General features: G+C 42.0%; 5 protein-coding genes and 1 long non-coding RNA gene across 9 annotated transcripts; 3 read left to right on the forward strand and 3 right to left on the reverse strand.

The window, feature by feature from the left end:
* The first annotated feature begins 780 nt into the window (after positions 1–780).
* On the forward strand, positions 781–3,500 carry fzd8a (frizzled class receptor 8a). Its single transcript, XM_061266125.1, has one exon. It carries the CDS (start codon positions 1,180–1,182, stop codon positions 2,929–2,931), a length of 1,752 nt encoding a protein of 583 aa, XP_061122109.1. The 5' UTR covers positions 781–1,179; the 3' UTR covers positions 2,932–3,500.
* A 2,314-nt stretch (positions 3,501–5,814) lies between these two features.
* Positions 5,815–10,368, reverse strand: gjd4 (gap junction protein delta 4). The gene is made up of 2 exons (XM_061265561.1): positions 8,344–10,368; positions 5,815–8,285 (listed from the first exon to the last, which is right to left on the reverse strand). The coding sequence occupies exons 1-2, from the start codon at positions 8,405–8,407 to the stop codon at positions 7,180–7,182; spliced, it is 1,170 nt and encodes a 389-aa protein (XP_061121545.1). The 5' UTR covers positions 8,408–10,368; the 3' UTR covers positions 5,815–7,179.
* A 3-nt stretch (positions 10,369–10,371) lies between these two features.
* Positions 10,372–17,025, reverse strand: ccny (cyclin Y). 2 transcript variants are annotated; one of them, XM_061265562.1, is made up of 11 exons: positions 16,872–17,025; positions 14,551–14,625; positions 14,079–14,099; positions 13,505–13,539; positions 13,042–13,142; positions 12,894–12,929; positions 12,732–12,789; positions 12,541–12,660; positions 12,301–12,467; positions 11,755–11,917; positions 10,372–11,234 (listed from the first exon to the last, which is right to left on the reverse strand). In XM_061265562.1, the coding sequence occupies exons 1-11, from the start codon at positions 17,023–17,025 to the stop codon at positions 11,118–11,120; spliced, it is 1,047 nt and encodes a 348-aa protein (XP_061121546.1). In that variant the 3' UTR covers positions 10,372–11,117. The 2 variants fall into 2 exon arrangements, with proteins under 2 accessions (XP_061121546.1, XP_061121548.1); XM_061265564.1 differs by lacking the exon at positions 14,079–14,099.
* Positions 16,897–20,372, forward strand: LOC133143567 (uncharacterized). Its single transcript, XR_009710445.1, has 3 exons — positions 16,897–17,036; positions 18,810–18,908; positions 19,456–20,372. It is a non-coding gene; the product is annotated as an uncharacterized LOC133143567 (long non-coding RNA).
* LOC133143566 (cyclic AMP-responsive element-binding protein 1-like) lies at positions 18,103–19,538 on the reverse strand. Of its 3 annotated transcripts, none has more exons than XM_061265567.1 (3): positions 19,409–19,538; positions 18,761–18,890; positions 18,103–18,688 (listed from the first exon to the last, which is right to left on the reverse strand). In XM_061265567.1, exons 1-3 carry the CDS (start codon positions 19,437–19,439, stop codon positions 18,544–18,546), a joined length of 306 nt encoding a protein of 101 aa, XP_061121551.1. In that variant the 5' UTR covers positions 19,440–19,538; the 3' UTR covers positions 18,103–18,543. The 3 variants fall into 3 exon arrangements, with proteins under 3 accessions (XP_061121551.1, XP_061121550.1, XP_061121549.1); XM_061265566.1 differs by lacking the exon at positions 19,409–19,538 and having other exon boundaries at positions 18,103–18,406; positions 18,502–18,688; positions 18,761–19,382; XM_061265565.1 differs by lacking the exon at positions 19,409–19,538 and having other exon boundaries at positions 18,761–19,380.
* Positions 20,373–20,767: 395 nt separating the features above from the next.
* Positions 20,768–27,343, forward strand: cul2 (cullin 2). Its single transcript, XM_061265560.1, has 21 exons — positions 20,768–20,946; positions 22,111–22,249; positions 22,352–22,454; positions 22,539–22,633; positions 22,726–22,831; positions 22,922–23,004; positions 23,076–23,172; positions 23,276–23,386; positions 23,505–23,667; positions 23,809–23,933; positions 24,014–24,121; positions 24,195–24,254; positions 24,350–24,478; positions 24,601–24,687; positions 24,774–24,926; positions 25,744–25,821; positions 25,892–25,958; positions 26,031–26,233; positions 26,310–26,411; positions 26,476–26,592; positions 26,664–27,343. Exons 2-21 carry the CDS (start codon positions 22,131–22,133, stop codon positions 26,793–26,795), a joined length of 2,238 nt encoding a protein of 745 aa, XP_061121544.1. The 5' UTR covers positions 20,768–20,946; positions 22,111–22,130; the 3' UTR covers positions 26,796–27,343.
* The last annotated feature ends 341 nt before the right edge of the window (positions 27,344–27,684 follow it).

Here is a 27,684-nt window from a genome sequence, read left to right on the forward strand (position 1 = left end):
TAATTAGATAACAGCAGATAATGAAATGACAATTAAGTGATGGCAGAAATAACACCAAATAGATGTTAGTACAACAGAGGGATCATCTGCCTCATGCACTAAGCGCGTTAACACAGATTTGGGTTCCTCTGTTTTAGTTTGCTCTGCTGCTTGCTCTCTGCCGCGCGCAATTACGCCTCCCGTGGAGCTCTATGCAAGCGTTAAACGAAACATTAGCACCTCATTTGAAAAATAAAACAGCTTTTCTCAAGGACAGACAGCACCCTGGGTAGTCCTACCATGCGCAAATTAACCAATTTAGCAAACTGGTCTCTCGCTCGCACTCACGCACAGAAGAGAAACAATCATTCTGCAGCTTTTAAATACGTATGTTGCATTTAAAGTCATTCAATTAAGTTGCTATTTTAACACAAACCATCCCAACATGTTGCAGAAATCCATAACTTTTGAATCAATTAAGCTCCGGGATTGCAAAATGGCACTTTGATGAATCTAATTTTCATTATACTGCATAAAACGACCTGCATGTTTTGTCAATTGCTTTAACGAATGTTTCAGCAATTAGTCTCAATTAATAACTTGTGTTTTGTAAAACAAAATGTTATCGAACTAATGAGATTATGAGCATCATGTTATTGGTGGTCAGTGTCAACAGTAATTTCAGTACAACCTTGAATGACTTCACCTCGGCTCCGCCCCTGCTGCTTTGTGATTGGGCTAGCTCAGTTAGGGGCGTGTCCCGCCAGCCTCTTGTGTATATATCCACCTCTTCGTCTGCAAGCCACTGATTTACATGAGAACCAATAATAAAGGAGTAACAAACGCGCTGAATGTGTTTCCGCGCAAGGCGAAGACGCACGTTTTTTCTGACAGCAGAGGATTTCTGTGTCTTTTTTTTTTTTTAAACGGACTGGAGAAAGCATTGACAGAAGACGGTGGATTCTCCTCTTCTCTCAGCCATCTTGACTGCTTCTGCTCGCCGCACTGAAGGCTTGCTACATTCAAAGTAAACATAGCCGTGCACGCCACTCGCAACTCCATGCAAGCTCCACGGAGACGCGAGATGGGCTCGCTGCGTGAAATCTGACCGGACTGAAAGCCGGGCGGGGGGTGGGTGGAGGATTTACGGCAGTATTGGGATCAGGAAAAAGGAGAGGAGACGCACCACTGGTTGGAGAGATGGAGCCCGACCTGTTTGGGATTTACCTGCTCCTCTCTCTCGCCCTCCTGCCTAGATCCAGCTGCACCACCGCTAAGGAAATCACATGTCAAGAAATAGCCGTGCCGCTGTGTAAAGGTATCGGCTACAATTACACCTACATGCCCAACCAATTCAACCACGACACGCAAGATGAAGCAGGACTGGAAGTCCACCAATTCTGGCCTCTGGTGGAGATCCAATGCTCGCCCGATCTCAAGTTCTTTTTGTGCAGCATGTACACGCCGATTTGTCTGGAGGACTACAAAAAGCCGCTGCCTCCTTGCAGGAGCGTGTGTGAAAGAGCTCGGGCTGGCTGCGCGCCCCTCATGAGGCAGTACGGCTTTCCATGGCCGGACCGGATGAAATGTGACCTGCTCCCGGTGCTCGGCAACCCAGACACGCTTTGCATGGACTATAACAGAACAGACTCGACCACCGTGTCGCCCGTCCTCCCGAAGCCCACTAACCATCCCGCCAAGGGTTTCAACCCACCTAAGACGAAGCCAGGTAGACCCAGTCCGCCTCGGAAGTACAAGCCGGCTGCGGGTGCCTGCGATCCAGGTTGCAAGTGCTTGGAGCCGATGGTTCCGGTCAACACGGAACGCCATCCGTTATACAACCGCGTGAAAACTGGCCAGATTACCAACTGCGCCGTGCCTTGCCACAGTCCCTATTTCACCCACGACGAGAGAGCTTTTACAGCTTTCTGGATCGGACTTTGGTCCGTGCTGTGTTTTGTGTCAACTTTTGCCACAGTTGCCACCTTCCTCATAGACATGGAGCGCTTCAAGTATCCAGAGAGGCCCATCATCTTCCTCTCCGCCTGCTACATGTTCGTGTCCATCGGCTACATCGTCAGACTCATCGCCGGGCACGAGAAAGTTGCCTGCAGCAGGGACTTGGACGTGGAGCACATCCACTACGAGACGACGGGACCGGCACTGTGCACGGTGGTCTTCCTTCTTATTTACTTCTTTGGCATGGCCAGCTCCATCTGGTGGGTCATCTTGTCTCTCACTTGGTTCCTGGCAGCAGGGATGAAGTGGGGCAACGAAGCCATCGCCAGTTATTCCCAGTACTTCCATTTGGCGGCGTGGCTCATCCCCAGCATGAAATCCATAGCGGTTCTGGCTCTGAGTTCTGTGGACGGGGACTCGGTGGCCGGGATCTGCTACGTGGGGAACCAGAACCTGGACAACCTGCGTGGCTTTGTCCTCGCTCCTCTGGTGATTTATTTATTCATAGGCACCATGTTCCTTTTGGCCGGATTTGTGTCTCTGTTCAGGATCCGCAACGTCATCAAGCAAGGCGGCACCAAGACTGATAAACTGGAAAGGCTCATGATTCGAATCGGGGTCTTCACGGTGCTCTACACGGTTCCGGCCACTATCATCGTGGCGTGTTATTTCTACGAGCAGCACAATCGGCAGAACTGGGAAATAACCCACAACTGCTCCAACTGTTTACACGAGAGGGACCGAAGGAGGCCGGACTATGCCGTCTTTATGCTCAAGTACTTCATGTGCCTTCTAGTGGGCATCACATCCGGAGTGTGGATCTGGTCCGGCAAAACTTTAGACTCTTGGAGGACTTTCTGCACCAGGTGCTGTTGGGGCAGCAAAGCCACGAGCGGCTCCATGTACAGCGACGTGAGCACGGGACTGACGTGGAGGTCAGGCACGGCCAGCTCTGTGTCTTGCCCAAAGCAGATGCCATTGTCGCAGGTTTGAATACAAGAAAAACAAAAAGCAGCTTATGTGGACTGCTAATTGTTTGGGAGATAACCCATCACACCCTGTCTTAAGACATTTGCATTGTAATGAACTGCTGCTGAGGTGCTGCCCTCCTTTCTCCTCAAACTGTGGGGAGAACTTTGAAACAATGTCCAGGCATTCACACAGGTTTAATTCCTCCCTGTTTATACGGATTAGAGGCTCATCTCCTATTTTTGGAGGGCATTACTTGTTGTAGCCAGTAACAAACTTCATACAAAGCTTTTTTTTTTTTTTTTTTTTTTTTTTTTTTTTTATTAAACATTTTGTATCTCGTGCCAGATAATGCTGAAATGTCAATCATGTTAAATATGGTTTAAATTAAGCCTTAATAGTGCCCTGGGGTTTTTCTTTTTTAAACGGGATTTCATTTTGTTTCAAAAATGAAACAAAAATGTATTTATATACTGTAAAGCTTATGTAAATTTGTGTATAAAAAAAGAAAAGTTTATAACTATTGTATATTTGTAAAAAGTGTAGATGTCTTTTTTGTGGGAGAGCAAAAAAAAATATGACTTCTATTTTGACAATAAAACATTTGATAAATTTAAAGCAAATTATCTTTGTTTTTTGTTTTTTGTGTGTGTCTCACTGAGCGTGCGTGTTTTGCGGTCATCATTTTTTGAAGGACGGCAGCTTTTCAGGGTGGAAGCCCTTTTAACTGTCCGAAAAGTGGTAATTAGAGGCAGGGGTTGAGTTGGAGCATCTCCATAATTGTTAAAGTCCCCTTCACATGCCTGCAGAAGCCTGCTTTCTTAATTTAGTAAAAGGGGGGGACCGGTTGAATGGCGTCTAAATGCAGGGAACGGACCCTTTTCATCTGCACAAACTTTGATCTTTCTTTTCCAACGGCGCCGAATAAAGGTGGTGTGTGTTAGGAGTGTCCGTCTGATGTGCCAAGGTTCCCCTAAACGTCCCCATTTGGAAGCTTTGATGGGCATTCTACATTTGAAAAAGCATCCCTTGCTTCTTGGGCGATCGTCAGGACTGAAACCTGCCAGTGGCCTTGGATCTTGTGTGTGGGGTTTTTTTTTTTCTTCCCCCTTCTTCTTTTCTGCGGGTCTGAATTGAAACATCTCTCCATCGGGCTCAAGCTGTGTCAGCGAGTGCAGGGGCCTTGACGTGAATGATTGTGAAATTGCAAAGAAAGAGCCACAGGTGGTCTGTTCACATGATCTCACATCTTAGGAGTGTCTAATTGAGTTTTTTCGCAACAAATGTATCTTGTTTTGGTCTTAATTAAGCCTCTGAGCTTTTACAGTAACGGGGTTTAATAATGGTGACAATGTTGTGACGGGAAAAAAAACTTTCATAATATCATACACAATATAATCCAAAAAGAAATCTTAAATTGCAGCATTCCACCATCCTCATATTTTCCATCCACCTTACACATTGTTTTTTTTTTCTGGCCTTTCCCTCAAACAGCTCTGCCAATTAAAAGACCAGCTTTTAGCACCATCTAGCGGCCAAAGAGCGGTTGTACAGTTTTAAGTCTGCTGGATAACTTCACATTCATTTGCAAACAGTTCCCTCATTGCCATAAATCTGTCCACCTCGGAAACATGCAGGGTCTTGCAGTTGCAAATAGTGTGTAATTATCATGAAACTAGGCTTCCTACTCTGATTTGACAAGACTTGTAGGAACATTTTACAAGGGAAAGTTCCAGACCATATTTTGGTTGCTGGATCTATTTATTCATTCTTTTGCAGAGGGGACTAAAATTTGTCAAATTAACAGAACAGTCGTGTTAGAATAGCTCCAGTGATCAAAATGTCGAACAAATCGACAATTTAATGTCAAACAGCCTTGATATGACTTTTAGTTTCGAAACGTGGGAGTCAAGGTTATATTTGAGAGGCAAGTAAAAAAACACAGTTTCCGTGGGTGTATTCTTTCCCTAAATCAAATACTGAGAGACCTCTGAATAAGGTGACCTTTCTATATTAATGTTGGAACTTCCTGACCTCTAAGCTCAGACACTTATTCCCAGTTGACTATTTAAATACCAGATGTTGGGAAAATAAAGCATTTAGACTGCATTGAAACTTAGAATTTTGGTCAACATTTTTTCTCTAAGTTGAGGCCTTACTTTCAGTGTTTTCTCTTTAGTTCCCTATTTTTAACTTTAAAAAAAGATACAAAAAGCAAATTAACCTTTCAATGCAAGGCTTTTTATGTCTAAAAAGTAAATAAAACCGTCCCAAATCACTTAAAATATTTTAAGACAATGAAGCAGAGAATCTGAATGAGTCAAAGTGGCATAATTTTCATATTTAATGACTACAACACAATTCTATTAATCGTAGTTCACAACATTGTCCGCGGGAGGGCGCTATTGCTACATAACATCCCCTTAACGTGCATTAATGGCACATTTTTTTTCTATTGCCTCCAAAGCGTTTCACTTTTATCTTCCTTTTATATGAACGATTAACTTATATCCTCTCCACGTATACACATACAGCAAATAATGAAATATACAAAAACAATAAAATATGTGTCAATGGCTCAAAGGCCAGATTTGTGCTAGTAATTGTTGCTGTATTTCAATGGAGGTTCTTAGCAGGTTAATCTGGTTCTTCTTATATTAATGACATCATTTGCATTAAAAAAAGAATTAGCAATACTCTCAGAAACACCCCGACAGCCCAGTAATTTAACAACTGTTATGACAATAACGGAAAATGATTTGTTTAGTTAGCACAATACCAAAGAACAGATGACATTAAGTGTAAAATCTCACATTTTGTGTTTCTAGAGTTGCTACAAAAATCACAATCTGCAACAAAACCTTGCAATATAGGCCCCAAAAATAAAGTGCAACAAAAATACATATGTAACCGGCGTATGTATGTTATATTTATGCACGTCTCATTTGAGTCTAACACCGAAGGCACCAAAAGATTGCACAATTGTTAAGACATGAAAAATCTAGCAGGATATTATGGATGTTCTTTTTGAAGCTTCGCAGTGGCTAAGGACTGTTGATTTCATGATGTGATAAGAAGATTTAAGTAACAACTCTTATTGAACCAGGAAATATATTGGTCAAACCCAATTTTTAAATTGGCTTATGGGAAAGGAAAAGAAAGCTTGGGGTCTCAATACAAGAAGGTGCGGCATCGCCACACCTGTTACAGCCTGTGGTCACTCCCGTCCTATGCGAGTCAAAAGGCCGAGCATTGTGAGATCCAGGAAGCCCGAAGCTTTTTGTTATCACTTTCCAAAAGAGACGGCGAGAGAACAAAGATCAGGCGATATCAGTTTACACAAAGACGACTCTCGGGGCTGAATGAAACGCGTGCTCGCAACTGATTTACTACGGGAGCCTCCACCCACGTCGGCATCAAGCAGATGAGTCTGTCAAACACTGACTTTCTTTGAGACTAAAAATCTTTGATCGGGAGATCTCCCAGAGGGCAACCGAGGTCCTTTTGCTGCGCTCTATTTCTAGTAATGTTGCTAGCTGCCCTGAAATAGAGTGACAAGCTGTCTTCCAAAAATAAAGAAATGTTATGACCTTCAACTCCTGACAGACTAGGCTCACTTTAATTGGAACCTTAGAGGACCCTTGACTTCCAAATTCAACGTATTCCGTAACCAAACTAGATTTATTCGCATATTAAAATGAATATCCCCCATTTAAAAGGGTTGAAATGAATAAATTTGAGCCTCCCTATTTTTAAATGAGAAAAATAACCTAAATTTTAAACTTAGCATAATGCTAACTCTGCAGCTTTTTATTTCCCATATCTAAAGCTTACTCGTCAGTCAAGTAACCACTGTAAAAGTCAATCAAAAGATGGACACAAACGCTCCTGACGTGAACTTTGACCCCGAGCACACGAGACGCCCCAAGGTGGAATCACAGGGTAAGGGTATACGGGAGAGGTCATGACCTTTTGTGGTCAGGATTGGTAGAAACAGGTGAGCTGTACTTTTAGATAAGCTCAAGGTCAAAGTGCGCCCCACCCAATGAGGCTTAAGGCTCGCACATCTTGCCTTCCACGACTCGGGCGGGGTGTTCTTCTTCTTGACACGAGATATTGTTGTTTTGCATCAAAGAGATTCAAAGACAAGGTCCGAGGCAACGCCATCTGTTGGCAGTGTGAGGTAGGACAGCGATCGAGGGATCCAACAGTTGTTGCCACTATGGAAAGCTAGAGCTCCAGTTGCTCTCACATTTTAATAACTTGCAAAAGTCACACCCACTCAGATCTTTTCTCCTGACCTTCATCGTCAGACACTTCCGCACAACTGCCCAGCTCCACCAGATCGTACTGACCAATCGTCTTCGTACGGGCTCCTGTTGCTACGGGCTCACCTCTTTTGGGTGACACGGCAGGGTGAAGCCCAAAGTCCTGCCTGGGGGGTGGTTGAGGTTTAAGCCTGCTGCGTTTATTAACACGAATAGCTTTGGGGGTCCTACTGGGCTCTAAGTGACAGAACGCCTCCTCTCGGGAAGGAGAGTAGCCATTGTTTTTATTGCTATTGCTTCGTAAAGGTTCCGAAGGGGCAGAGGTTGCATCTTGAATTATTCCGAGTGGTCTGGCTTGGCAAGAACTCCTACTGCCTTGCCTCTTTCGGAAACTCCCTCTTTGACCAGTTTTCAGACAATCCAAGGAAGAATTTGGATCAGGGGTTCCCAGGAAATGCTGCTCATCAACACGCGCCATCAACTTTCTTTGAGTCTTCTGCCTCACGGAGCGCTTGATAGCGCAAATGAAATCCAAAGCGTTTAAAAAAAGCGACAAGGCGGCCATGCCGAGCATAAAATTAAGCATCACGGTCTTCTCGGTGGGTCTGGAGATGTAGCAGTCCACCTGAGTTGTGCACGGAGGGTGCTGGCATAAAAACCTCCTCGGGATATAGAATCCAAAGAGGTAGTAGTGTGCCGCTCCAAATCCTGCCTCCAGCAAAGTCCGGAATACCAACTGAAATATATACACACCCGTAAAGCATCGGATCAACCCTCGCTCTACTCCAGGAGATTTTTTGGGGACCAAGATCTCTTGTTGGATCTTGTAAATGGTTTCGCCTGGGTCCAAGGAGGTTTTTGTGACATTGAGGCCACATTTATGGATCACATAGATCATAAAGACCAGGTAGGGCAGACTTAAGGTGACAAGTTGCACCAGCCAGAAACGAAAAAGAGATATCGGGGAAAAGATATCATAACACACGTTGGCGCAGCCCGGTTGAATCGTGTTGCATACAAATCGTTCCTGCTCATCCTGGTAGAGAGGATAACCGGCCAGGAGGAGGATGAAGATGCGGAGAAAGATCATCACCACCAGCCACACTTTTCCTGAAGTCAAAACATTGCAGGATTACAAGTGTGTTAAAATTTCAGCGTAAAAACTCACCTATCAAGGTGATGCTTTGATTCATAGAGATAAAGATGATTTCGGATGGACTGGATCCCGCCATGTTCGGTCCGAAAAGTTTGGGGCCTTAAGTCTCCTTGTAAGACCTCAGCATTTGTTACCTTTTATGTTCTTGTAGCAAGAACATTTGATTAGATCTACCCAACAGGAAGTATATTCAAAGGTACGGTAGTTTAAATCCAACATGATCCATTGCGAGTTTATGCTCCTGGACTGCTCTCCCCGAGTTCCCCGCAAGACAACTGGCAGTCCTCAGACAACAGAAGACGGGAGCGAGCCCCATTGTGGATCTATTCTTAACACGCTCGCAAGGGCACGTCGCTGTCCTGCGTGGCATTGCGGAGATATTTTGGGGGCCGCAGGACGTCCTTACAGGAAGACAACAGACTTCCAGGGTTACAAGTTCTAAATACAAACAGAATGCCAAGTATGTTCAAAGTAGGAAAGGCATAAGAATGCAAAAGTCGGTAAATGAATGGAGAAGGATTTGAAGGAGAAATACAAGAATCTCGCCAAGGTGCTGTAGTAAGATCGCCCACCTGTTCCTGTTCCTGCAGCTGTTGCCAATTTCCCTACTGAAAGGATGAACACAAACAGACAAGCCCCCCTTCACCCACCCCTATTCATTTCACCAGCGCTCATTATTGAAACGAATGAGCTCGTCATCCAATTTCTCATAAATTGAACCATGATTGAAAAATATTGTTCAAACCAAAAGGAGATGAAATAATTTAGAGTCTTTTGTGAAATGGTTTGATCAGTTTCCACTTTAAACAGAAGGGAACCATACTTTGGGTTTAATGCAACTTTTTATACTTTAATTCTTGCACAGGGTTTCAGATGGCTTGCGGTATTTCATATGATAGCAGCAAACAAAGGAATAATTGACAAAAAGATTAGAAGGGCAAACAAGACCAAATGGTTGACAGGCGAAAAAGGTTTTGTGAAAATAAATTATCAGCTCCACGACTGAAAAGAGAATTATGGGGAAAATTATGAAGTAGAATTTACTGTCGAGCCTAATCCCAAACAAAAACATTCTTAACGGTATTTAGATGTTTTTATTAAACACAGGTAACAAAAGTGATGTCTTCAGTCTTGTCACAATTCTATAATCCTTGACCCATATTGTATGCACAACAATACAATTCATTTTAACCAAACATCTTTGGTCCAAATCGGTGTGAATTGCTAGCAAGCTAGCTAAAATACAAAATAAACTGCGGCAACCAGGTCTTAAAATAATTCACATTATATATATATATATATATATATATATATATATATATATATATATATATATATATATATATATATATATATATATATATATATATATATATATATATATATATATATATATATATATATATATATAGAAACAGATCATTTGCTGTGCACCTATAATTGTATTGCCCTATATATACCGTGTGTTACCATGACAACCGTTTTATTAGTAGAAAACATTGTAACAAGAATCAAGACAAAAGTAGCTCCCATTTAAATCTTTAGAACTCAAAATTCTTCAAATGATTTGTCACAATTGCCGTCCACCTCATGTACAGTAGAAACTGGATCTAATATAAATATTCTAACAGTACAACCGCAGATGTCGCAAACTGGCACTGTTATGTACACTATACAGAGACAATTTAGCAAAACGTATACAATCTGTGTGTGAACAGTGTTAATCATCACATATAATAAGAACGTCATTCAGCTCGTCTCCAGAACACAAAACTACCCTGAAGAGTTTTTTTAGTAGTAGCTTCTGAATACAGAGTGTTTACTTGTGCTGTTTAGTAAGCAGGAAGAACCATAAAAAAAAAGGTAGTGGGAATCAAAATGATTTGTTAGTTATTTGTTCTTCTCATCAGTGGTAAGGAGTTGAAATTGGTTATTCCAGGCACCACAGGTCAGGACAATGGCAGTGAAGAAAGTACAACGTGACCTTTGAAGTACATTTCGGACTGAGAATTGAATGCCAGAGGCCCCCCCCCCCCCGCCCCGAGCCCCGCCCCTCCCCTCAAGTATGCATGCTTCATTCTACCTGACTGTAACAATGCATGAATATTGCTTGTTCGTGAAGATCTGAGTTGGAAGAGAGCCACTTAGAAGAAGAAGAGTTCACTTTACCAGCCCCCGGACTGTCAAAAGTGTCAAATGGAGGTCTGGCGCTGATTTTCTATTGGCTCAGGAATGCCAGATGTAAGGCTGTTCGCTAAATCAACACTGTGTAACGTGCGGAAATCAAAAGAGAGGTGCCGATATGTGAAATGGAATGTACACTGTTGTGTAGCATGGAAATGGGAATGAACTCAAACGTGAGATCGACAAAATGCTGGAAAAGATGGAGAATTTAAAATGCTCTATGAGATCGTAAAAGATGAGAAACAGAAGGGAGAGGTTTAAAAAAAATGACAGGAATGTAGCTGCGCCGCTACTTGTGTCTCGTTGTCGTTTCTCCTTCGTGGTCTCGCTTTTCAACCCGACACCTGCACTTCTTCATTTTGTCGCGCTCACGCGCTTCCGTTTGGTTCCGCTCCGGCTTGTTCCGCCCTTCAGTGCAGTGTTATTTACAACTAGAGAGGTGCAATCTTGCTTTGTAAAAGTGCCGGATTGTGTTTGTGTGTCTCTCGGGCGGGACAGACGCACATAGCCACAGGACAGCCGCTCCGCCTGCTAAGCTTGCCTGCTAACCGGGCAGAGTCAGCTGACAGGTTCCACTTACTCAATCCTGCTGATGGCCATCGTTAGGAAATGATGGCCGGACACCACCGCACCATCACCAGGTTGTCAGAACTCACTGACCGCTTCTTTGCTAGTTTCTTCAGGTCCTTGTACTTGTCGTCGCACAACCTGGATATAGCCTGGAGGTCAAAAATAGAAATCAGACAATTATTACTTTTGTTAATAAAATGCTAGAAACGATTACCGTATTTTCCGCACTTTAAGGCGCCCATTTTGAAACTTTGTCCATATATAAGACGCACCGGATTATAAGGCGCACCTTCAATGAATGGGCCATTTTAAAACTTTGTCCATATATACAATATATACATTTGGGCCGCGGGCCGGACTTTGGACATGCCTGCTGTAGTGGCTCAATATTGGTCCATATATAAGGCGCACTGTCGGCTTTTGAGAAAATTTGAGGTTTTTAGGTGCGCCTTATAGTGCGGAAAATACGGTAATTAATTATTACAATAACAATAATGCACTGGATTTTTCTAATGTATCCGTAAAGCGCTCAAATTAAAATAGGATTTGATAATCGCTGTTGTCGACTAATCGATTCATTGACATCTTTACCACAAATATAGCTTGTGTTTTATTAATCTTTTTTGGACTAGACCTATCGAGTATTCATTTTGAGCGGCCACTGCTCACCTCAAGTTTCTGGGCCTTGTCTCTGCTGAGGGCCTCGAGAGGAAAACTGAGGTTGTTTGCCTCTGCCAGAGAACGTAGGTCAAAGTAATACTTGGCGTAGACACTGGACGGCACGTTGATGTTGAATTGAAGCAGCTCCAGAAACTGCCGCTCCAGCTCGTTCCTTGGTTGGGGGAAAAAAAAAAGATTGGTGAGTTGAGAACATACTGCTAGGCATCCGTCCAGCAACACATTGGCTAAGTTTAGCCTCAGTGACAACCAAACCCAATTCTAACTGTGGCAATCATCCAGTTATTCTGGGCCATGTGTATTTATTTTGCAAAGTGAGGCTGTCAGGGATTGGAAATTGATCTCCCAAGGAAATCTGTGTTGAAAAGCTAAGTCACGTATGAGGCGAGACGCACAAACAAGGCAAACGTCATTGCATTTCTGCACCCCCCCCCCCCCCCCCACCACCACCACCACCACCACCACATCTCCCTCCAATATCTCCATGCACACAAACTCACACTAGCAAGCGAAGAAAAAATTTTCATCTTGACTCACATGTCCTCCACAGTGATATCCTTGAGAATTTGGCAGTAGTCTACATTCCACACCGCCTGGTCATCCCAAACTTTGGATGCCAGAAGGATGGCTCCTAAAACAATCCGCTTCCAGTTGGCGGGACAAATGTCAATCTCGGCATAGGTCAGGAGCCTCTCCAAATACACCTTTTTTAACAAACATAAGAAAAATAGTGATTATTGCATCTCTTTTTTTTTGCTCCCACAATTGTGAACTCACCAATGTAACAATGGCACACTCGGCCGTGAGCTGCGCGGCGCTGAACAGCGTCCTTACGAAGCGATAGATCTGCTTTTGCTCAGGGTCGTGCTTTTCGTAGTCAGGAGGAAGTTCCGACTTCTGCGGTGACGAAACGACGCACATCAGGCACAGTCGCTTGAATTGGTGCCGTGCCAAAGGTCGATTCTTACCGACAACGGATGCAGCTTCTCATCGAATATGTCTAACACCATTCTTCCGTCGACCTCTCTGGAATAAAAGACAGGAACCATGAATGGGCCATTTTGCTGAAGAGTTCTCACAATACAAAGTTATAATTGAAAGAAAATAGCTTTGATGAAATATTTTCTTACCTGTTCCTTATGTGATAGAATATTGCAAGGGATACGCTGGAAAAACAACACAACAAAAGATAATTAACTCATTGGTGAAGGTATGAAAGGCATGCTGTATATATCATGTAGCAGGGAGGAGAGGGTAAAGAAAAAATAATGCAGTTACCATTTAATGGTGTATTTGAGGTTGGGTTGACTGACAGTGCTGTCATCGAGGAATATAGTAGAGCACGAGCTGTACTTCCTTCTCACCAAGCCTGAATGATGCTGGAGTGAAGAAACAAAAAAGGAAAGTACACTTGCATTTTTATCATATCGGACAAGTCATATAATATGAGGAGGATTTTAAAAATACAATTCAGGTGGGATGGATGTAAATAGGCACCAAACAGTTGTCAGTTTAGCAAATGATGATGCATCGTTTGAATGACGGACACACAACACCACGGTGGTCAGGTTACTTTTTACCTTGTTTTCCGAAATGTGTGTGAACTTGCAAAAACAAATCAGAGACAACAATTACTATTTGCAACATTGATCCACTTTTGAGTGAACAATGAAGAAGAAAACGCTCCCTCAAAGTGTTAGAACGGATATTTTTCTATTATTAATATTATTATTATACTTACATGATTGATGTAAAGGCTCTTCCTCTTTTCTCGTACTGAAAACAAGACATGGAAAAAGTAAATAAATCGCCATCCTGCAATACTACATCCTCGCCGTCAGATGGCAGTATTGCTCCAGGATTGTATGGCGTAACACTGCACCATAATAAATAACGCTGCAGTGGACTTTTTCTTTCAACCTAATGAGAACCTAAGTGCAAAGTAATTAACATTTATATTTTTAGCTTTAATAAGATTAAAACAAATGAATCCTTTTCTTGGGAGACAGATGCACACGCGCCCACATCCTCTGCCTCATCATTTTCCGATCCTAAAACGAGTCCCAAGCTGTATTTTCAAATTTGAATCAGTAGCAACACCCGAATTAAGTACGATAAAATCAAGAAAATAAAAATGATCACTTTAGTAAGGAAAATAGAAGAGAGCATCTCATAAACCAAACATGCACACGGTTACAAAACAAACTAAAATTTACTGCAAAGCCACACCATTAAAAAAAAAACAGCAACATTTGGCGTAATGAGTTGACGGCAACAAGTGAAGCACAGTGAGCACGACACAGTCGCGCCCTTACCTCGCTTGCTGTGCACGGCAACTGTAAAAACAAAAGCCCAAATTGTCGCCATACCTTCACATTCACAAAATGTCATTCAGAAACCTAACAAGAACAGTTTTAAATTGAAAATAAAAGCTTCTTGTTTCTCTCTGTGTTTCGCTTATATAAACATAATTAGAAAGCTGGGGCCATTAGAGCCAAGAGATTAATGAGGCCAATAAAAGAGCACTGCATCAAATGAGACCTCATATTCTTCAGGCAGACAAATGTTGCTACAATGTGTGAAAATGGAACAATTTTATAAGCCTCTTATAATCGCATTGAGCAGATTAGGTCTCGACTAAAAAAACTCCATCACATTTCAGGGGATTTTTCTGCCATTAACTACGATTATTCAAGATGAGCAAAATGTTTCTATTAAAAAAAAAAAAAAAAAAAATCTGATGAAGGATGCAGGGAATGTTTGGGTAGATGAAAGCGTAAAACTCACCATCAGTTTGGGACTTGCTAAGGAAGATGGTGCTGGCTCGAGGATGGTCAGAGGGATTATACTCCATCGGCAGATCTGAAAATAGAACAGAAATCATTATGGGCAATGAGCATAAAAAAAAAATCATCTAAGCTGTAGGAAAGTTTCAAAAAGCTTCAGAACCCTTTTTCTGGGGCGATACAGGCACAAAGCGAAACAATGGAGCTATGGACTTCATCCGATCGACAAAGGTTGTGGAAAACAGCCAAGAACGGTCAGTGTGCAATGAGCGCATTGTAAACAGTTTCCTGGTTGATGTCGGTGAGACAGGAAAGGTCAAACACACTCGGAGGTCGGAACGAGAAGGAGGAAGTGTAGGGTGCACGCGTGAGAAGAAAAAGCTGCAGGAAAAAAAAAACGATACCTTTCAAACCTAGCATTATGCTAACAAGATCACACAGCCTCTTTGGGTTATGCATCCAGCAATAGCTATTATGTCAAACCCTTTTGAACTGCAATCCTTTTTTGTTAGCGAGACACTTGAAAGGCGGCAAAGAACCACATCAATGTAGGATGGTACAGTGTGTAGAAAAGACGGTTAAACGATGCTCACAACTGTTGGGGATCGAGGGGGGGGGGGGGTATCGGATCAAGTCATTCCCGAATCACTGGGACATTGTACTCAAAGTGCAAATCAATGGTTGCATTATTTCAGACAGGAAATAGACTACTGGTGTCAGTGACCTTTGGTGTGGGCTCTACTTCCACGAGTTTGCTCCCGACATTCAACTTGGGGTGATCTTAAAGAGTCCAACGTCCTGCGCTGGAGTGTTGAAAACGTATTAGCATGGTCGGCTAATCTGCTGATTACTCACAACAGTGACATTTCAAAAATGGGTGGAAAAACACGATAAGAAAACTAGTCAGGGAAGGTGCCAAGAGGCCGATAGCAAGTTTAGTACATGTGACAACAATCTCCTGTCCTGTTCGTAAGACTCGAAGAAGTAGGGTGGCAAGACAGAAGTCTTATTTGATAGGAGTGAAATAAGTAGGGTGTTAAAATGGTTGCTGCAAATGAAAGCATGCATGTTTATTGCAAATAAAGACAAGGGGGTAGGGGGGGGCAGAAATGTCATTGCTAAGAGTGTGTAGGGGTTGAAGACTCCATGGCAAGTCGAGGGTAGTCATTTGCTCTGCACCCAACAGAGTCGCACACCCACCCTCCTTATTTCGCGCCCCTCTCATCACCACATCTTCTCGCTGTAACTAGGCAACGCTGACTTGAGACGACTCAGATGGTGGAGGCAGGACATTCAAAGGCTTTTGCTGTCTTTAAATCTGCCTCGCCCCCCCCCGCCCCGATTTACTCCACTAATTGCTGCTGAGCCCGATCGAAAAGTGACACTGTCACGGGTAATAGCATAGCTGAAAGCAGAAGCTGGGTCATCTGATGTAATGTATATCTTTCTGATTAGGAACAAAAGTAAATTCAGTGACCTTGAGAAGTGTATGACAAATTTAATGATGTTTAATAAATATATACAGCATTTATTAGTAGTTAAAAGTATGGTTGACATGTAGGTCAACCAGTCTGGAACTCATACTTTGGAGACTCCCCAGGCTCATCAACCAGGCATAAATAATCCATGCCCAGATTTCAATTAGCCTGCTAGCAAGACTCGTCAATATGTTCACCCTGGAAATTAACTTCAGCACAAGACAGAGAGGAATGTTGGCGCCCGGAGCAATTATTCATTTACAGATGTCGGCCTTGACTAACATCCAGGTTTTGTCGTGTAGATCTCTATTGTTGGGAAAATGACAGGTTTGCAAAAAGGCTGAATTACAGTGAGGGCCACTACCTATACAAACTGTACTTGGGATGAGCAGGCATGTTGCTTACGTCATCAGCGTCAGCAGTTTTCATGAATGACTTTCTTTTTCCATCACATGCTAGTTGCAAGCGCGCACACAAAATCTGGAAGCTGTTACTTTCATTCTCCCTGCAGCACTGTATTCCTTCATGGAAACAGAAATCACTGAACCTGAACTCCCCCAAAAAACACTTCCTCATTATTTGCTCAGGATTGAGGGGGATTTAGAGAGACTGCATGTTTGCAGGTCTGTTTGCTACTCCGTGTGTTCTCAAGTTGTTTGATCGCTTTGTAATTACCATAAATTTCCTTCTGTGATATTTCTCATTATATGTGGCTCACTAAACCGGGCCATTAGAATAAATACACTGGAGTACTGCTGCAATAAGTGGGTGGGTCATTTACTCAATGTTGCAAGTACGAGTTGCAAAAACAATAATTCACAAGGAGCATTAACATCTTGCTTACCGTCCAAATTTTCTCTGTCGCTGATGTGCTGGAGGTTGCAGCCCGTATCCTCCCGGCTCAGCTCCGGCTCTGGCCGATAGGGCTCCAGTCTGGAGTGGTTGTTCCGCCGGTGTTTAGGGCTCGACGCCACGCAGCACGAAGGTGTGTTCCCCATGACGAAATAAGGTGATTAATACTCTTTGCTTGACACAACGTTTAGTTTCTTGTAACGGGAAAGAGGGACAGGCTGGGCGGTAATCCGAAGAGACGAACTGGCCCCGTTATCCGCTCGCGTTACACACCCTTTCCTCGGCCTAGGATACGATTAACTGCCAACTCCGAGCCATTGCAATGCTGCTAAGATCCTGAAGCTAAGAGAAGTGGCGATCAGCCCAAACCTTCAGGCGAACGCAGATTTGAGCCTCCATGTAACACTTAGCTTTCTCCAGTGACGACTCCCTTCGTCTTGTTATTCCAGACTGAGCGTCCCCTCCTTGTTTTTCCTCATCAAATCATTTTATTGCGCTCCTGCGTCCAAGCGAGGACCAAATCATGACACTTTTTGCACGTTTGGCAATATTTGTCTAAAAAACAATCGGTGCTACATTGTAGCCGATGCGATATGGACATCGGTGGCTTCCTCCGCTACCATGTTGCGCTCATACGCATTGGGGATGTTTCCCCTTCTGTCCCGTATACCCAAATATACCTAGACCTAAACTACGGTAGTGTTGAATTGTACAGCAACAACGCTGCCATATTGAATGTGTCAGCCGCAGCGTCCAAACAAATTAGTCGTACCTGGTTAAATAGATCTACTAATCTGATTTTCAAAAGAATTGCTCGGCTAACATTACCTGACATTTTTCATACTTTATCTTTACTAAAGTTGAAGTCAGTCTATTTGCTTCCATTGCTATATAGTACAGTGAAAATGGACACATGCAATATGGCGGACGCACTAACGTATTGGGTTAGGCCGCTCGAAGTGTGGTTAGGTCGAACTAGAGAATTGACACCTCTGGTTTGCCTTTTCTTCCTCGTTTGCCGTGATCGTAAACCACCGCCAGTTTATGCAGCAGCGCTACCTATTGGTCAGGAGTGTTTAATCTTAATTTAATGACTACTACACAATGCAGTGAAACTAAAAGTTTTTCAGGTTAAGCAGGCTTTGTTTTGTGTAGGTAAAATTAAATTACGAACATTTGAAAAATGTCCTCTCAATAGTAAATATTCACTTTTGAAAACAGACTTCTTATTTATGTGTTTAATCAAAACAAGACATTTGCAAACATGTACTTTTCTATCGGAAAAGAATAACCGTACCAGTAACTGCCATAATTTAACATTTGCACATATGTGCTATGTAAAGCTGAACTTTCTTGCTAGTTAGCAATTTGAGTTTGCCAATCACAAAATATCACATGCATCTAAATTACATTTGGATGAAAAAAAAACCTCAAAAAAAAAATTCATCAACAATCCCTGGTTTTGTCTTACTTGCATCTTTGTGTGCTTCATTTTTTCCTCCTGTTTCCAACACATGATCTTGAAGACTGATTTGAACCAGAATGTAGTTGTTTACTGATGTTGGCACGAGTCTGAAATCACAAATATGTAACAACAGGGATTTGCAGACGAAATGCTTTACCGAAAGTTTTGCGGGTATTTGTCCTTTCTCCTTTTCAATCAATCAATCAGCTTTGTGTCTGTAGATTTCTTTCATGGCCCGAAGCTCCTCGATCAGAGTCTTGTTTTGATTTTCAAGCACCGCCACCCGATTTTCCAGACATTTAACATACTCTTTCTTCTTCCGTCGACACTCCCGGGCGGCTTCTCTGGAGGAGTCACACAAAAACAACTCGTTCAAGCCAATAACTAGGTTAAAACATATGAGTCAAGATGAATACCTATTCTTCATCAAGCGCTGTTCCCTCTTCTGTGTCACATCCTCAAAAGGTTTCTGGTGGCTGTGACTGCTGCTTTGTGCCACAGCCAGCGGGTGGATGGAGCTGGTGTCCGTGAGTTCACCTGTGGAGCCTGCAAAAACATAACTAGGTTTGGACTTTAACCACCTTCTATTCACTGATTCCATGACAGAATTTGATTTCCCTTCTCGCATGCAACACATAGTAATTCCGAGACATTGTGTCGATTCACACCAAATCTGGCCGCTGACGTCAGTCTACATTTTACTCGCGGGATTACATACTTTGGAGACCTTTATCGGGAACAGCAGTGACGTAAGCAACTGCTGCTATTTGCTTTGCGTGGGCAGAGCACTGAAGCAGAGCACTGAAGGAGAAGGGGGAGAGTGTAAAAAGAGACAAAAGCCGACTCTTGTCAAAATGAACGCCTCACTGTGGGAAATATTGCTTCCATAGTAAAAAAAATAGTATATGACAATCTATTAAGGATGACACGAGCGTGTTTTGTGTTACGAGTTTCAATTGGTATTGCTGATATGATGCATAATAACATTGCAAAAATTATTTTTTGGGTGTACGATAATAAAGAGCTGCTTTTTTTAGTGCAGTAGAATAGATAAGGAAACATACCTGTTTCTGTTTCATCCCCAGTTACAGCCATACTTTTTTACTCCCAGGATTTTCAAGAGATCGTGTCCCTTCCCGCGTCTTCACTCTGACTAAAATATTACCACAGTCAGCGGCGGCAGGGTTGTGGAACTTACAATTAGGGGCATTGACATCATTATGACATCACTGGACTCCAATGTCGACTGCTGCTTACTGCGAGTGAGTCAGGGCCTCTGCTGTTTGTCTGTGGGGAGAGTTTTTATTTCTTTCGTTCATGATTAGTTCATGACTTTCAGTTCAGGACTTCAACTTCAATTTACATGCAAGATTTTTTTACACTTTTTTTTTCATCCATCAATGTGCTTAGCATGTCTTCCTGAATCTTGCATGGCGTTTTGACCTTCTTTTTTTTTGGAAATCATTTTAGCTTTCTGAACAATGTCTAGAATTGGATATTATTTTGGGTTCTCAAGGAGAAATGCATGTACAATATGTGCTGGCATTATCTTTAGATAATGATCGCCGCCTTATTTGTATGTTTTTCCCAGAATGAATTACAGCATCTCACTATTTGAACTTTACACTGCTATTATTTTTTAACATGGCCTTTTCAATTAAATTTTCAAATACATGTGCCCATGCATTTGATATTTAGGTCTGTTTGGTGCTGACTGCACCCAGTGTGTATTTGCCATGAAGCAGAAATAATATTAATTTGGACGAAAACCAGTTGGGATTAAGGCTGTTGTCGACCTCTGCTGTTGTTATGTGGGGAAACAGCAAACCGATCAAATATTACAACAGGATAAGAATCCAATTGTTGCAATGCATTAAATACTGTTTAGTGTGGACTGACATGAAAATGGGCAAATATAAAGATCTCTGTTTTATGTTAGAGATTAACTAGTACTGTATATAACATTTTTTTCTGATAAACTAATTGCGCCTTATTACCCAACGTGAATTAAAGCAATTGCAATGTTTATTTCTCCTTGCAGTTGTTATCATTTTAACGTTATTTCTTATTTTGATGTGTTTTTGTTGGATTTTTAAATATATGAATAATAGGTCAATTTTGAATTGCTCAGACTATATTGCTCATCTCCATTGTCATTCTCTTCTCATACTTCAGAAAATTAGTTGATTGAAATTTTCGTATGATGAACAATTTTCTCCTACATATTCTCTCTTTTTCAACTGGCGAAGTTACACTTATAATACATATTTAATAAAGGACCCCGGTGAGCGACTATTTCCTATGGGCTTCCGTAGTTTCAGGAAATACCACTTATACATTTGTGCTAACGTCTTAAACAAACGTAATTTGCCTTATTGAATTATGAATTCTTATTCATAACCAGATAACAAACTATTATTTATTAAAAACATAGTTTACAGCACGTGTTACTCCAAACCATTGACCTATTCACGTAACCGTACAATGTCCCCCTATGTTCGAATATAGTATAACCCAAGAGGCAGGCAAGAGCAGTGGAGACACATCAAGCCTGTGACAGCGTAGAAACTTGAGTTTTATTGCAAGGATTTACTGAACAGTGGTAGGTACACTTCACATATTTATCATTGGACGTGGTAGGTGTCGTTTCAGCAACACAATTACTGAGCTGTCAATGCCAAACGAGGGATATCGCAAAGGAGATGACCATTTGCTCGCGATAGCTTTCTGCTAGGTAACAAGCTGTTAGCTGGTACCTTCCATTGGAAATGAGGAGGGAGAAGTAGCATGCTAGAGCGATGCTAGTTAGCTCTTTCGCTAGGCATCCTATTTTGGGACTGACATTCCGGCAAACGCTAACTTTCACTTGGTTGCCCCCCCTCTTTTTTTTTTAAATAAGAAGTCTAATTATTAATGACACACGTCATGTTGTACAAGCGACGATAAACAACGACCGTTAAAGGGTAGCTAGTAGCAAGTCAGTGGCTGACGTTTTTGTATGATACTCATTTATTACACTATTTTTAACCAAGAGGACCAAGTCACGTTTCATTCCGCTGTTTTTGTTGCATGCATCGCATAACACATAAATCAATTCACATGCGTGGATGCAAATAAAGAGTTTCGGCCAGTATAATGCCTTTGTGCGGCTTGAGGGTTCGCTGCCTTGCTCAAGGGCGCATCACGGAGGACGCTCGCATCTTTCCATTAATCCAATGTTATCCCCAATGTCGACCCCATCCAGTCCAAAAGTCAAGTGCTTAGATGTACAAAGGATTTAAATTTTGAAGGCTTCAAAGGAATCATGGTGAAATGCTTTCATGTCATATTTAGTTGTACCGTATATAGCCAAGCAGATTTATTCATGTCATAGTTATTTGTGCACATATTTTACAAATGCATAGTGGTTGGAATCAATCTGTGCAAGATGATTTTATGAGACTTAGACTACCGCCTATGCCAAAGTCATCAGTGATGCAGAAGATGCATCGAGCAAGGTGTAGAAAACCGGATGTATGGATAAATACATAATTTATATGCCTATATTGAATTGAAAAAAAATAATGTAGGGTACCTGCAGTTCCCGTGACATTTTTTAAACATATAATGAACTGAATTGTCAGTGATTAATTATTTTATTCAAAATTGCAATGAATAATTGATTACTCAAAAATAATAAGTATGCAGACAGAGCTCAAACATCCAAAACCAACAGCAAAGCTTGTGCCTAGCATGTGTTTAATGATTGTGTTTCCATTCTTATCAGGCTAATAGAAAGGCGACACAATGTCCTTGAAGCCACGGGTGGTGGATTTCGACGAGACATGGGGCAAGTTACTAACGACAATCAAGGCTGTTGTGATGCTCGACTATGTGGAAAGAGCAACGTGGAATGACCGGTTCTCGTATCCTGACCTTTTTTTTTTTTTTGAATGAATGTATTACTAACCAAAAATATTATTTTGTGACCCCCATCATGCAACATATTTCCTATACTGCGACCCCAGTGATATATATGCCTTGTGTGTCGCATACCCCGAACCTTTAGGTGAAAGATTATACACCGAAACAAAGGTCTTTCTCGAGAACCATGTTCGGAATTTGTACAAGGTAAGCACAACGGCGAATCCCAAGTGTTATTACTACGTGTGGATTTTGGTAATATTATTTTTCCTGCCTGCGCTTGCATCGTAGAAAGTCTTGGAATCGGAAGAGAAGGTTTTAGTGATGTACCACAGATACTGGGATGAATACAGCAAAGGGGCGGACTACATGGACTGCTTGTACAGGTAACATCACCGTTGAATGTTAATTTGGGACATGTGTGAGTCAACCTCAAGTCTAAGTTTGATTACAAAAGAAAAAACATTTCCTTCTCCAGGTATCTCAACACACAGTTCATTAAGAACAACAAACTAACACCAGCAGACCTAAATTTTGGCTACGGGGGAGTTGACATGAATGAGCCACTAATGGAGATCGGCGAGGTATTGACTGATATTTTTTCAATGCACATTTGGGTGATTTGGGTCAAGTAAGGTTGAATTGTTGCTTGCTCTTATCTTTTGACACTGTAGTTGGCGCTTGACATGTGGAGGAAGCTAATGATCGAGCCTCTTCAAGCCATTCTGATCCGGATGCTGCTGAATGAAATCAAAAAGTAATATTTCTCTCACGCAATCTGGAGTGTAGTTAGAAGCTCAAACCAAAATTCCTCCTTTGTCCCTACAGTGACCGTTGTGGCGAGAACCCCAACCAGAAAGTCATCCACGGGGTCATCAACTCTTTTGTTCATGTGGAGCAGTACAAGAAGAAGTTTCCACTCAAGGTGAGATTATTTTTGATGACCCAAATGAGAAGACACGGTGTAAAAAAAATGGAGGACTCACAAAATGTACAGCGGACGCTCATTCAGTGTCATTGTGTTGCAGTTTTATCAGGAAATATTTGAAGGGCAGTTTGTGACAAAAACGGGAGAGTATTACAAACAGGAAGCTTCAAATTTACTCCAAGAATCCAACTGCTCACAGTATATGGAGAAGGTAGGCCCTATTATTATTATTTATTTTTTTACGCCTTAGTTTTACTTGTTTACAGAGTGAACACTGAGAAAGTTATGGAAATTAGCAGATGCTAACTTGTTTTTATTCCTTCCTCCAGGTTTTGGGGCGGTTAAAAGATGAAGAGATGCGGTGTCGGAAGTACCTGCATCCCAGCTCCTATGCCAAAGTCATCAATGAATGCCAGCAGAGGATGGTGGCAGATCATCTTCAGTTCCTCCACGCAGAGTGCCAGAACATTATTCGGCAGGAGAAGAGAGAGGGTTAGGATTTATTCTCCCTGTATTTTGTAGGGCAGCCTTTAACAGTTATTGGGAAAATCGATTAATCTGTGGATTATTTTGTCGATTAATCAGATCTTTAGTAATTGATTAGTTGTCAATTAGATTTTTTTTTTCCTCCAGACATGGCCAACATGTACACGCTATTGCGAGCCGTGTCCAATGGTTTGCTGCACATGATCCAGGAACTGCAGGTCCATATCAACAATGAGGGCATCCGAGGCACCAGTAATCTCTCTCTGGAAAATGTTCGTGATGCAAAACTATTTTTATTTTTTTTTTTTGACATGTGATTCTTTACCGAGACTTGATTTTTCCTCTCTTCTAGATGCCGACCCTATTTGTCGAGTCAGTGCTCGAAGTTCACAGCAAATTTGTTCAGCTCATTAACACAGTTCTGAATGGAGACCAGCACTTCATGAGTGCGCTCGATAAGGTAGCTAACCATAGTTTACCTCGGATAATTTGCCTCACTGTAAAACACAACTGTATATTTTTTTTCTTCTCAGGCTTTGACATCTGTAGTGAACTTTAGAGAGCCCAAATCCGTCTGTAAAGCCCCAGAGCTGGTCAGTGCACCCCCACCCCCCCACACGCACTTACAAATACGATTCATTTTTAAAGTTTTGTCTTGTCTCACCGTTCTCCTTGTGTGTTTTTGCAGTTGGCCAAATACTGTGACAATCTCCTGAAAAAGTCGGCAAAGGGAATGACGGAAAATGAGGTGGAGGACAAGCTGAGTAGCTTCATTACCGTTTTTAAGTACATAGATGACAAAGACATCTTTCAAAAGGTGACAACAGCCTTATTCTGTTTTTTTTCCACTCTCAACTTGAAGCCATCAAAATCATAAAAAATAGAACTGCATCTGTAGTCATCTTCAAAATGTGACGTTTTCGTTTCCTCTATTTTCAGTTTTATGCCCGAATGCTAGCAAAGCGATTAATACACGGTTTATCTTTGTCAATGGACTCGGAAGAAGCCATGATCAACAAACTCAAGGTAAATCACATTCAAAATGGCTTGTCTTTGAATTCCCTGATGCATTTACGCCTCGATGAAGCTCATGGTTCCGCCCACTCCCACAGCAAGCTTGCGGCTACGAGTTCACGAGCAAACTTCACAGAATGTATACGGACATGAGCGTGAGCGCTGACCTCAACAACAAGTTTAACAATTTTATCAAAACCGAGGAAACGGTAGTGGATTTGGGTATCAGCTTCCAGATTTACGTATTACAGGTGAGTAAGGAGCCAGTCAAGAATTGTTTTCATTTTTTTTTTTTTTAAATTGATTGCAATACCAAAGTATATAATAACTGTGGGTGTAAATCGCGGGTTTTGTCACGATACGATATCATATCGATACAAAGAACTACGACACGATATTTGCCGATATCTTAAAGCCTGCTGCGATTCATTCACGATATATCACGATATAGTGCTCTACGATCGATATATATATATTTTTAAATAAAAAATATAGAACAATATCCTGATTTATAACAATTCATACGCAAAATCAACAAGGTACTGCAAACTAGGAAATTACAAGAGTATTGTAGTATACAAAGTGCTTATTTTAACACTGAACTTTGATGTCGTGTTTTTTCTTTAAATGTGCGGCGAGATTTGTGCTCCCCGAATATTTGATCACCGCATGGCAGGATTTACAAACTACAAGTGTCTTGGCCGTTGAGTCATCTTTTCTTTGGAATCCAAAGTGCTTCCAAAGAATGACTTGAAGCCTAAAGGGGAGCCAATTTCCTCGTCTTTTTGGACACTAGCCATAGCACCAGCCCAGGAGCCGTCCGTGTACTAGTTGTCGACTCCCCTTTCACGTGGCTGCTCTGCTCACAACACAACACCCCCCCCCGCACTGCTCCTGGAAAGAAGAAGCAAGCAACAATGAACTGGATTTCAAAATAAAATCGCGTCTAAAACGCGGCGATATAAATCGATGTTTACGTTTAGCATCGATGCCAATAAATCGTAGAGCATTATATCGATGTGTATCGATGAATCGTTACACCCCTAATAATAACACGTGTGTTTACAGGCTGGAGCATGGCCACTCACGCACGTCCCATCTTCCACATTCGCCATCCCACAAGAGCTGGAGAAGAGCGTCCAAATGGTAAATAATTTTATTGGAGCTTTAAATGAGCGTGGCTCTTCAATAATCCTGTTTTCCCTTTTCCCTACAGTTTGAATTGTTCTATAATCAGCATTTCAGTGGAAGGAAACTAACTTGGCTACACTACCTCTGCACAGGTCATTTAAAAGATAGTGTAGCACGGTTTCTAGGTTTAAGAATTTACCTGTTTATTGGACTCCTCCCATCAGGCGACGTGAAGATGAACTACCTGTCCAAGCCCTACGTCGCTATGGTGACCACCTATCAGATGGCTGTACTCCTTACCTTCAATAACAGCCTGACGGTGACGTGTAAGGAGCTGCAGGATGGTACGCAGATGAACGAGAAGGAGCTACAGAAGACCATCAAGTCTCTTTTAGATGTGAAGATGCTCAACCACAACTCCGAAAAGGTGCAGAAGTACTGTTACAGACTTTTGATTTGACCACAGAGTATTGATGTCTCTGTGTCATACTTTCTGCTGAAAGGAGGAGATTGACGCCGAATCCACATTTTCGCTAAATATGTCCTTCGTCAGTAAAAGGACAAAGTTCAAGATCACGACGTCAATGCAGAAGGAAACCCCGCAGGTTAGACGCTCATCCAAATCGTTTTACCGTCGGGATGTAACGTTTCCTTTTTAATCTCGTACAGGAGATGGAACAGACGAGGAGTGCTGTCGACGAGGACCGCAAAATGTATTTACAAGCTGCTATCGTGAGAATCATGAAGGCCCGCAAGGTGCTCAGACATAACGCTCTCATCCAAGAGGTAACGCCGTGTCGGTCGAGCCGCTCGCCTCTCGCAGTCTGTTTTGTAAGAATTCTCCTTGGCACGTGCAGGTCATCAATCAGTCCAAGGCCAGGTTCAACCCCAGCATCAGTATGATCAAGAAGTGCATAGAAGTGCTCATCGACAAGCAGTACATTGAGCGAAGCCAAACCTCTGCGGATGAATACAGCTACATCGCTTAGCCATATCGGAGGGAAAGTCGCACAACCCCGCATGACTGCGGCTGGTAGAGGTTTTTAACACATGAAACAATAACAAAACAGACTCGCGCATCATCTTTTTTTTCGGGGGACTGTCGCCATCTGCTGGGAGCCCAACACGGTGACTAAAGGAGGCTTGGAAAGCCAGACAACAACTTCCCACTCCACCCACCGTCTGATTTGAAGCTGTTTACAACATCACCAGTGCCACGTGCAACATGTGCACGTAAAACGACTCAAAGAGAATGCCTATAGGCAACGGAAAATAAAAGAACCACAGTAAATTGGGGGCATCAATGATGCATTGATTGCTACCTATCTATCTAAAAAAAAAAAAAAAAAAAAAGGCTTCCCCCCCATGTTTGCAGTCCTTGTTTGTGAGCGTGTGTTTGCGTTTTTTTTTTATGTTCTGGTTAGGAAAACTTGTAATAAAACTGACTATTGTATCTACTTTCAGATGTAAAAAATGAATGACAAACATGGTCTTACTGCTTGTCAAATAAATGCAATTCACAAGGCTTTTATTTAAACTTATTGTCTGCTGGTTTATGTTATATCAGTAAAAATATTTTTGCAATCACTGCTTTATATATGGGAGACTGTTAAATTGAGCTTTTATTGTGAAATGTGGTGTAATACATGTTAGCTCCAGCAGGTGTCAGTCTTTTGTTTTAGTTGCGCTGTGAAATTCCAAAATGCTAAGAAAGGCAGCCTTTTTTTTTTTTTTCTTTTCTTTTTTTCGAAATACCGATGATACTCCTGGAAATTACAAATTATTTTCCTCATTTGGGTTGCAGGTGAAATGGAGTACGCAAACAGGAAATGGGATGTCAAATATAAATCAATAGAACAAACCGGTTGAGGCACTTAC

The sequence above is a fragment of the Syngnathus typhle genome, linkage group LG19 (assembly GCF_033458585.1).
Source record: "Syngnathus typhle isolate RoL2023-S1 ecotype Sweden linkage group LG19, RoL_Styp_1.0, whole genome shotgun sequence".
NCBI classification, from domain to species: Eukaryota; Metazoa; Chordata; class Actinopteri; order Syngnathiformes; family Syngnathidae; genus Syngnathus; species Syngnathus typhle.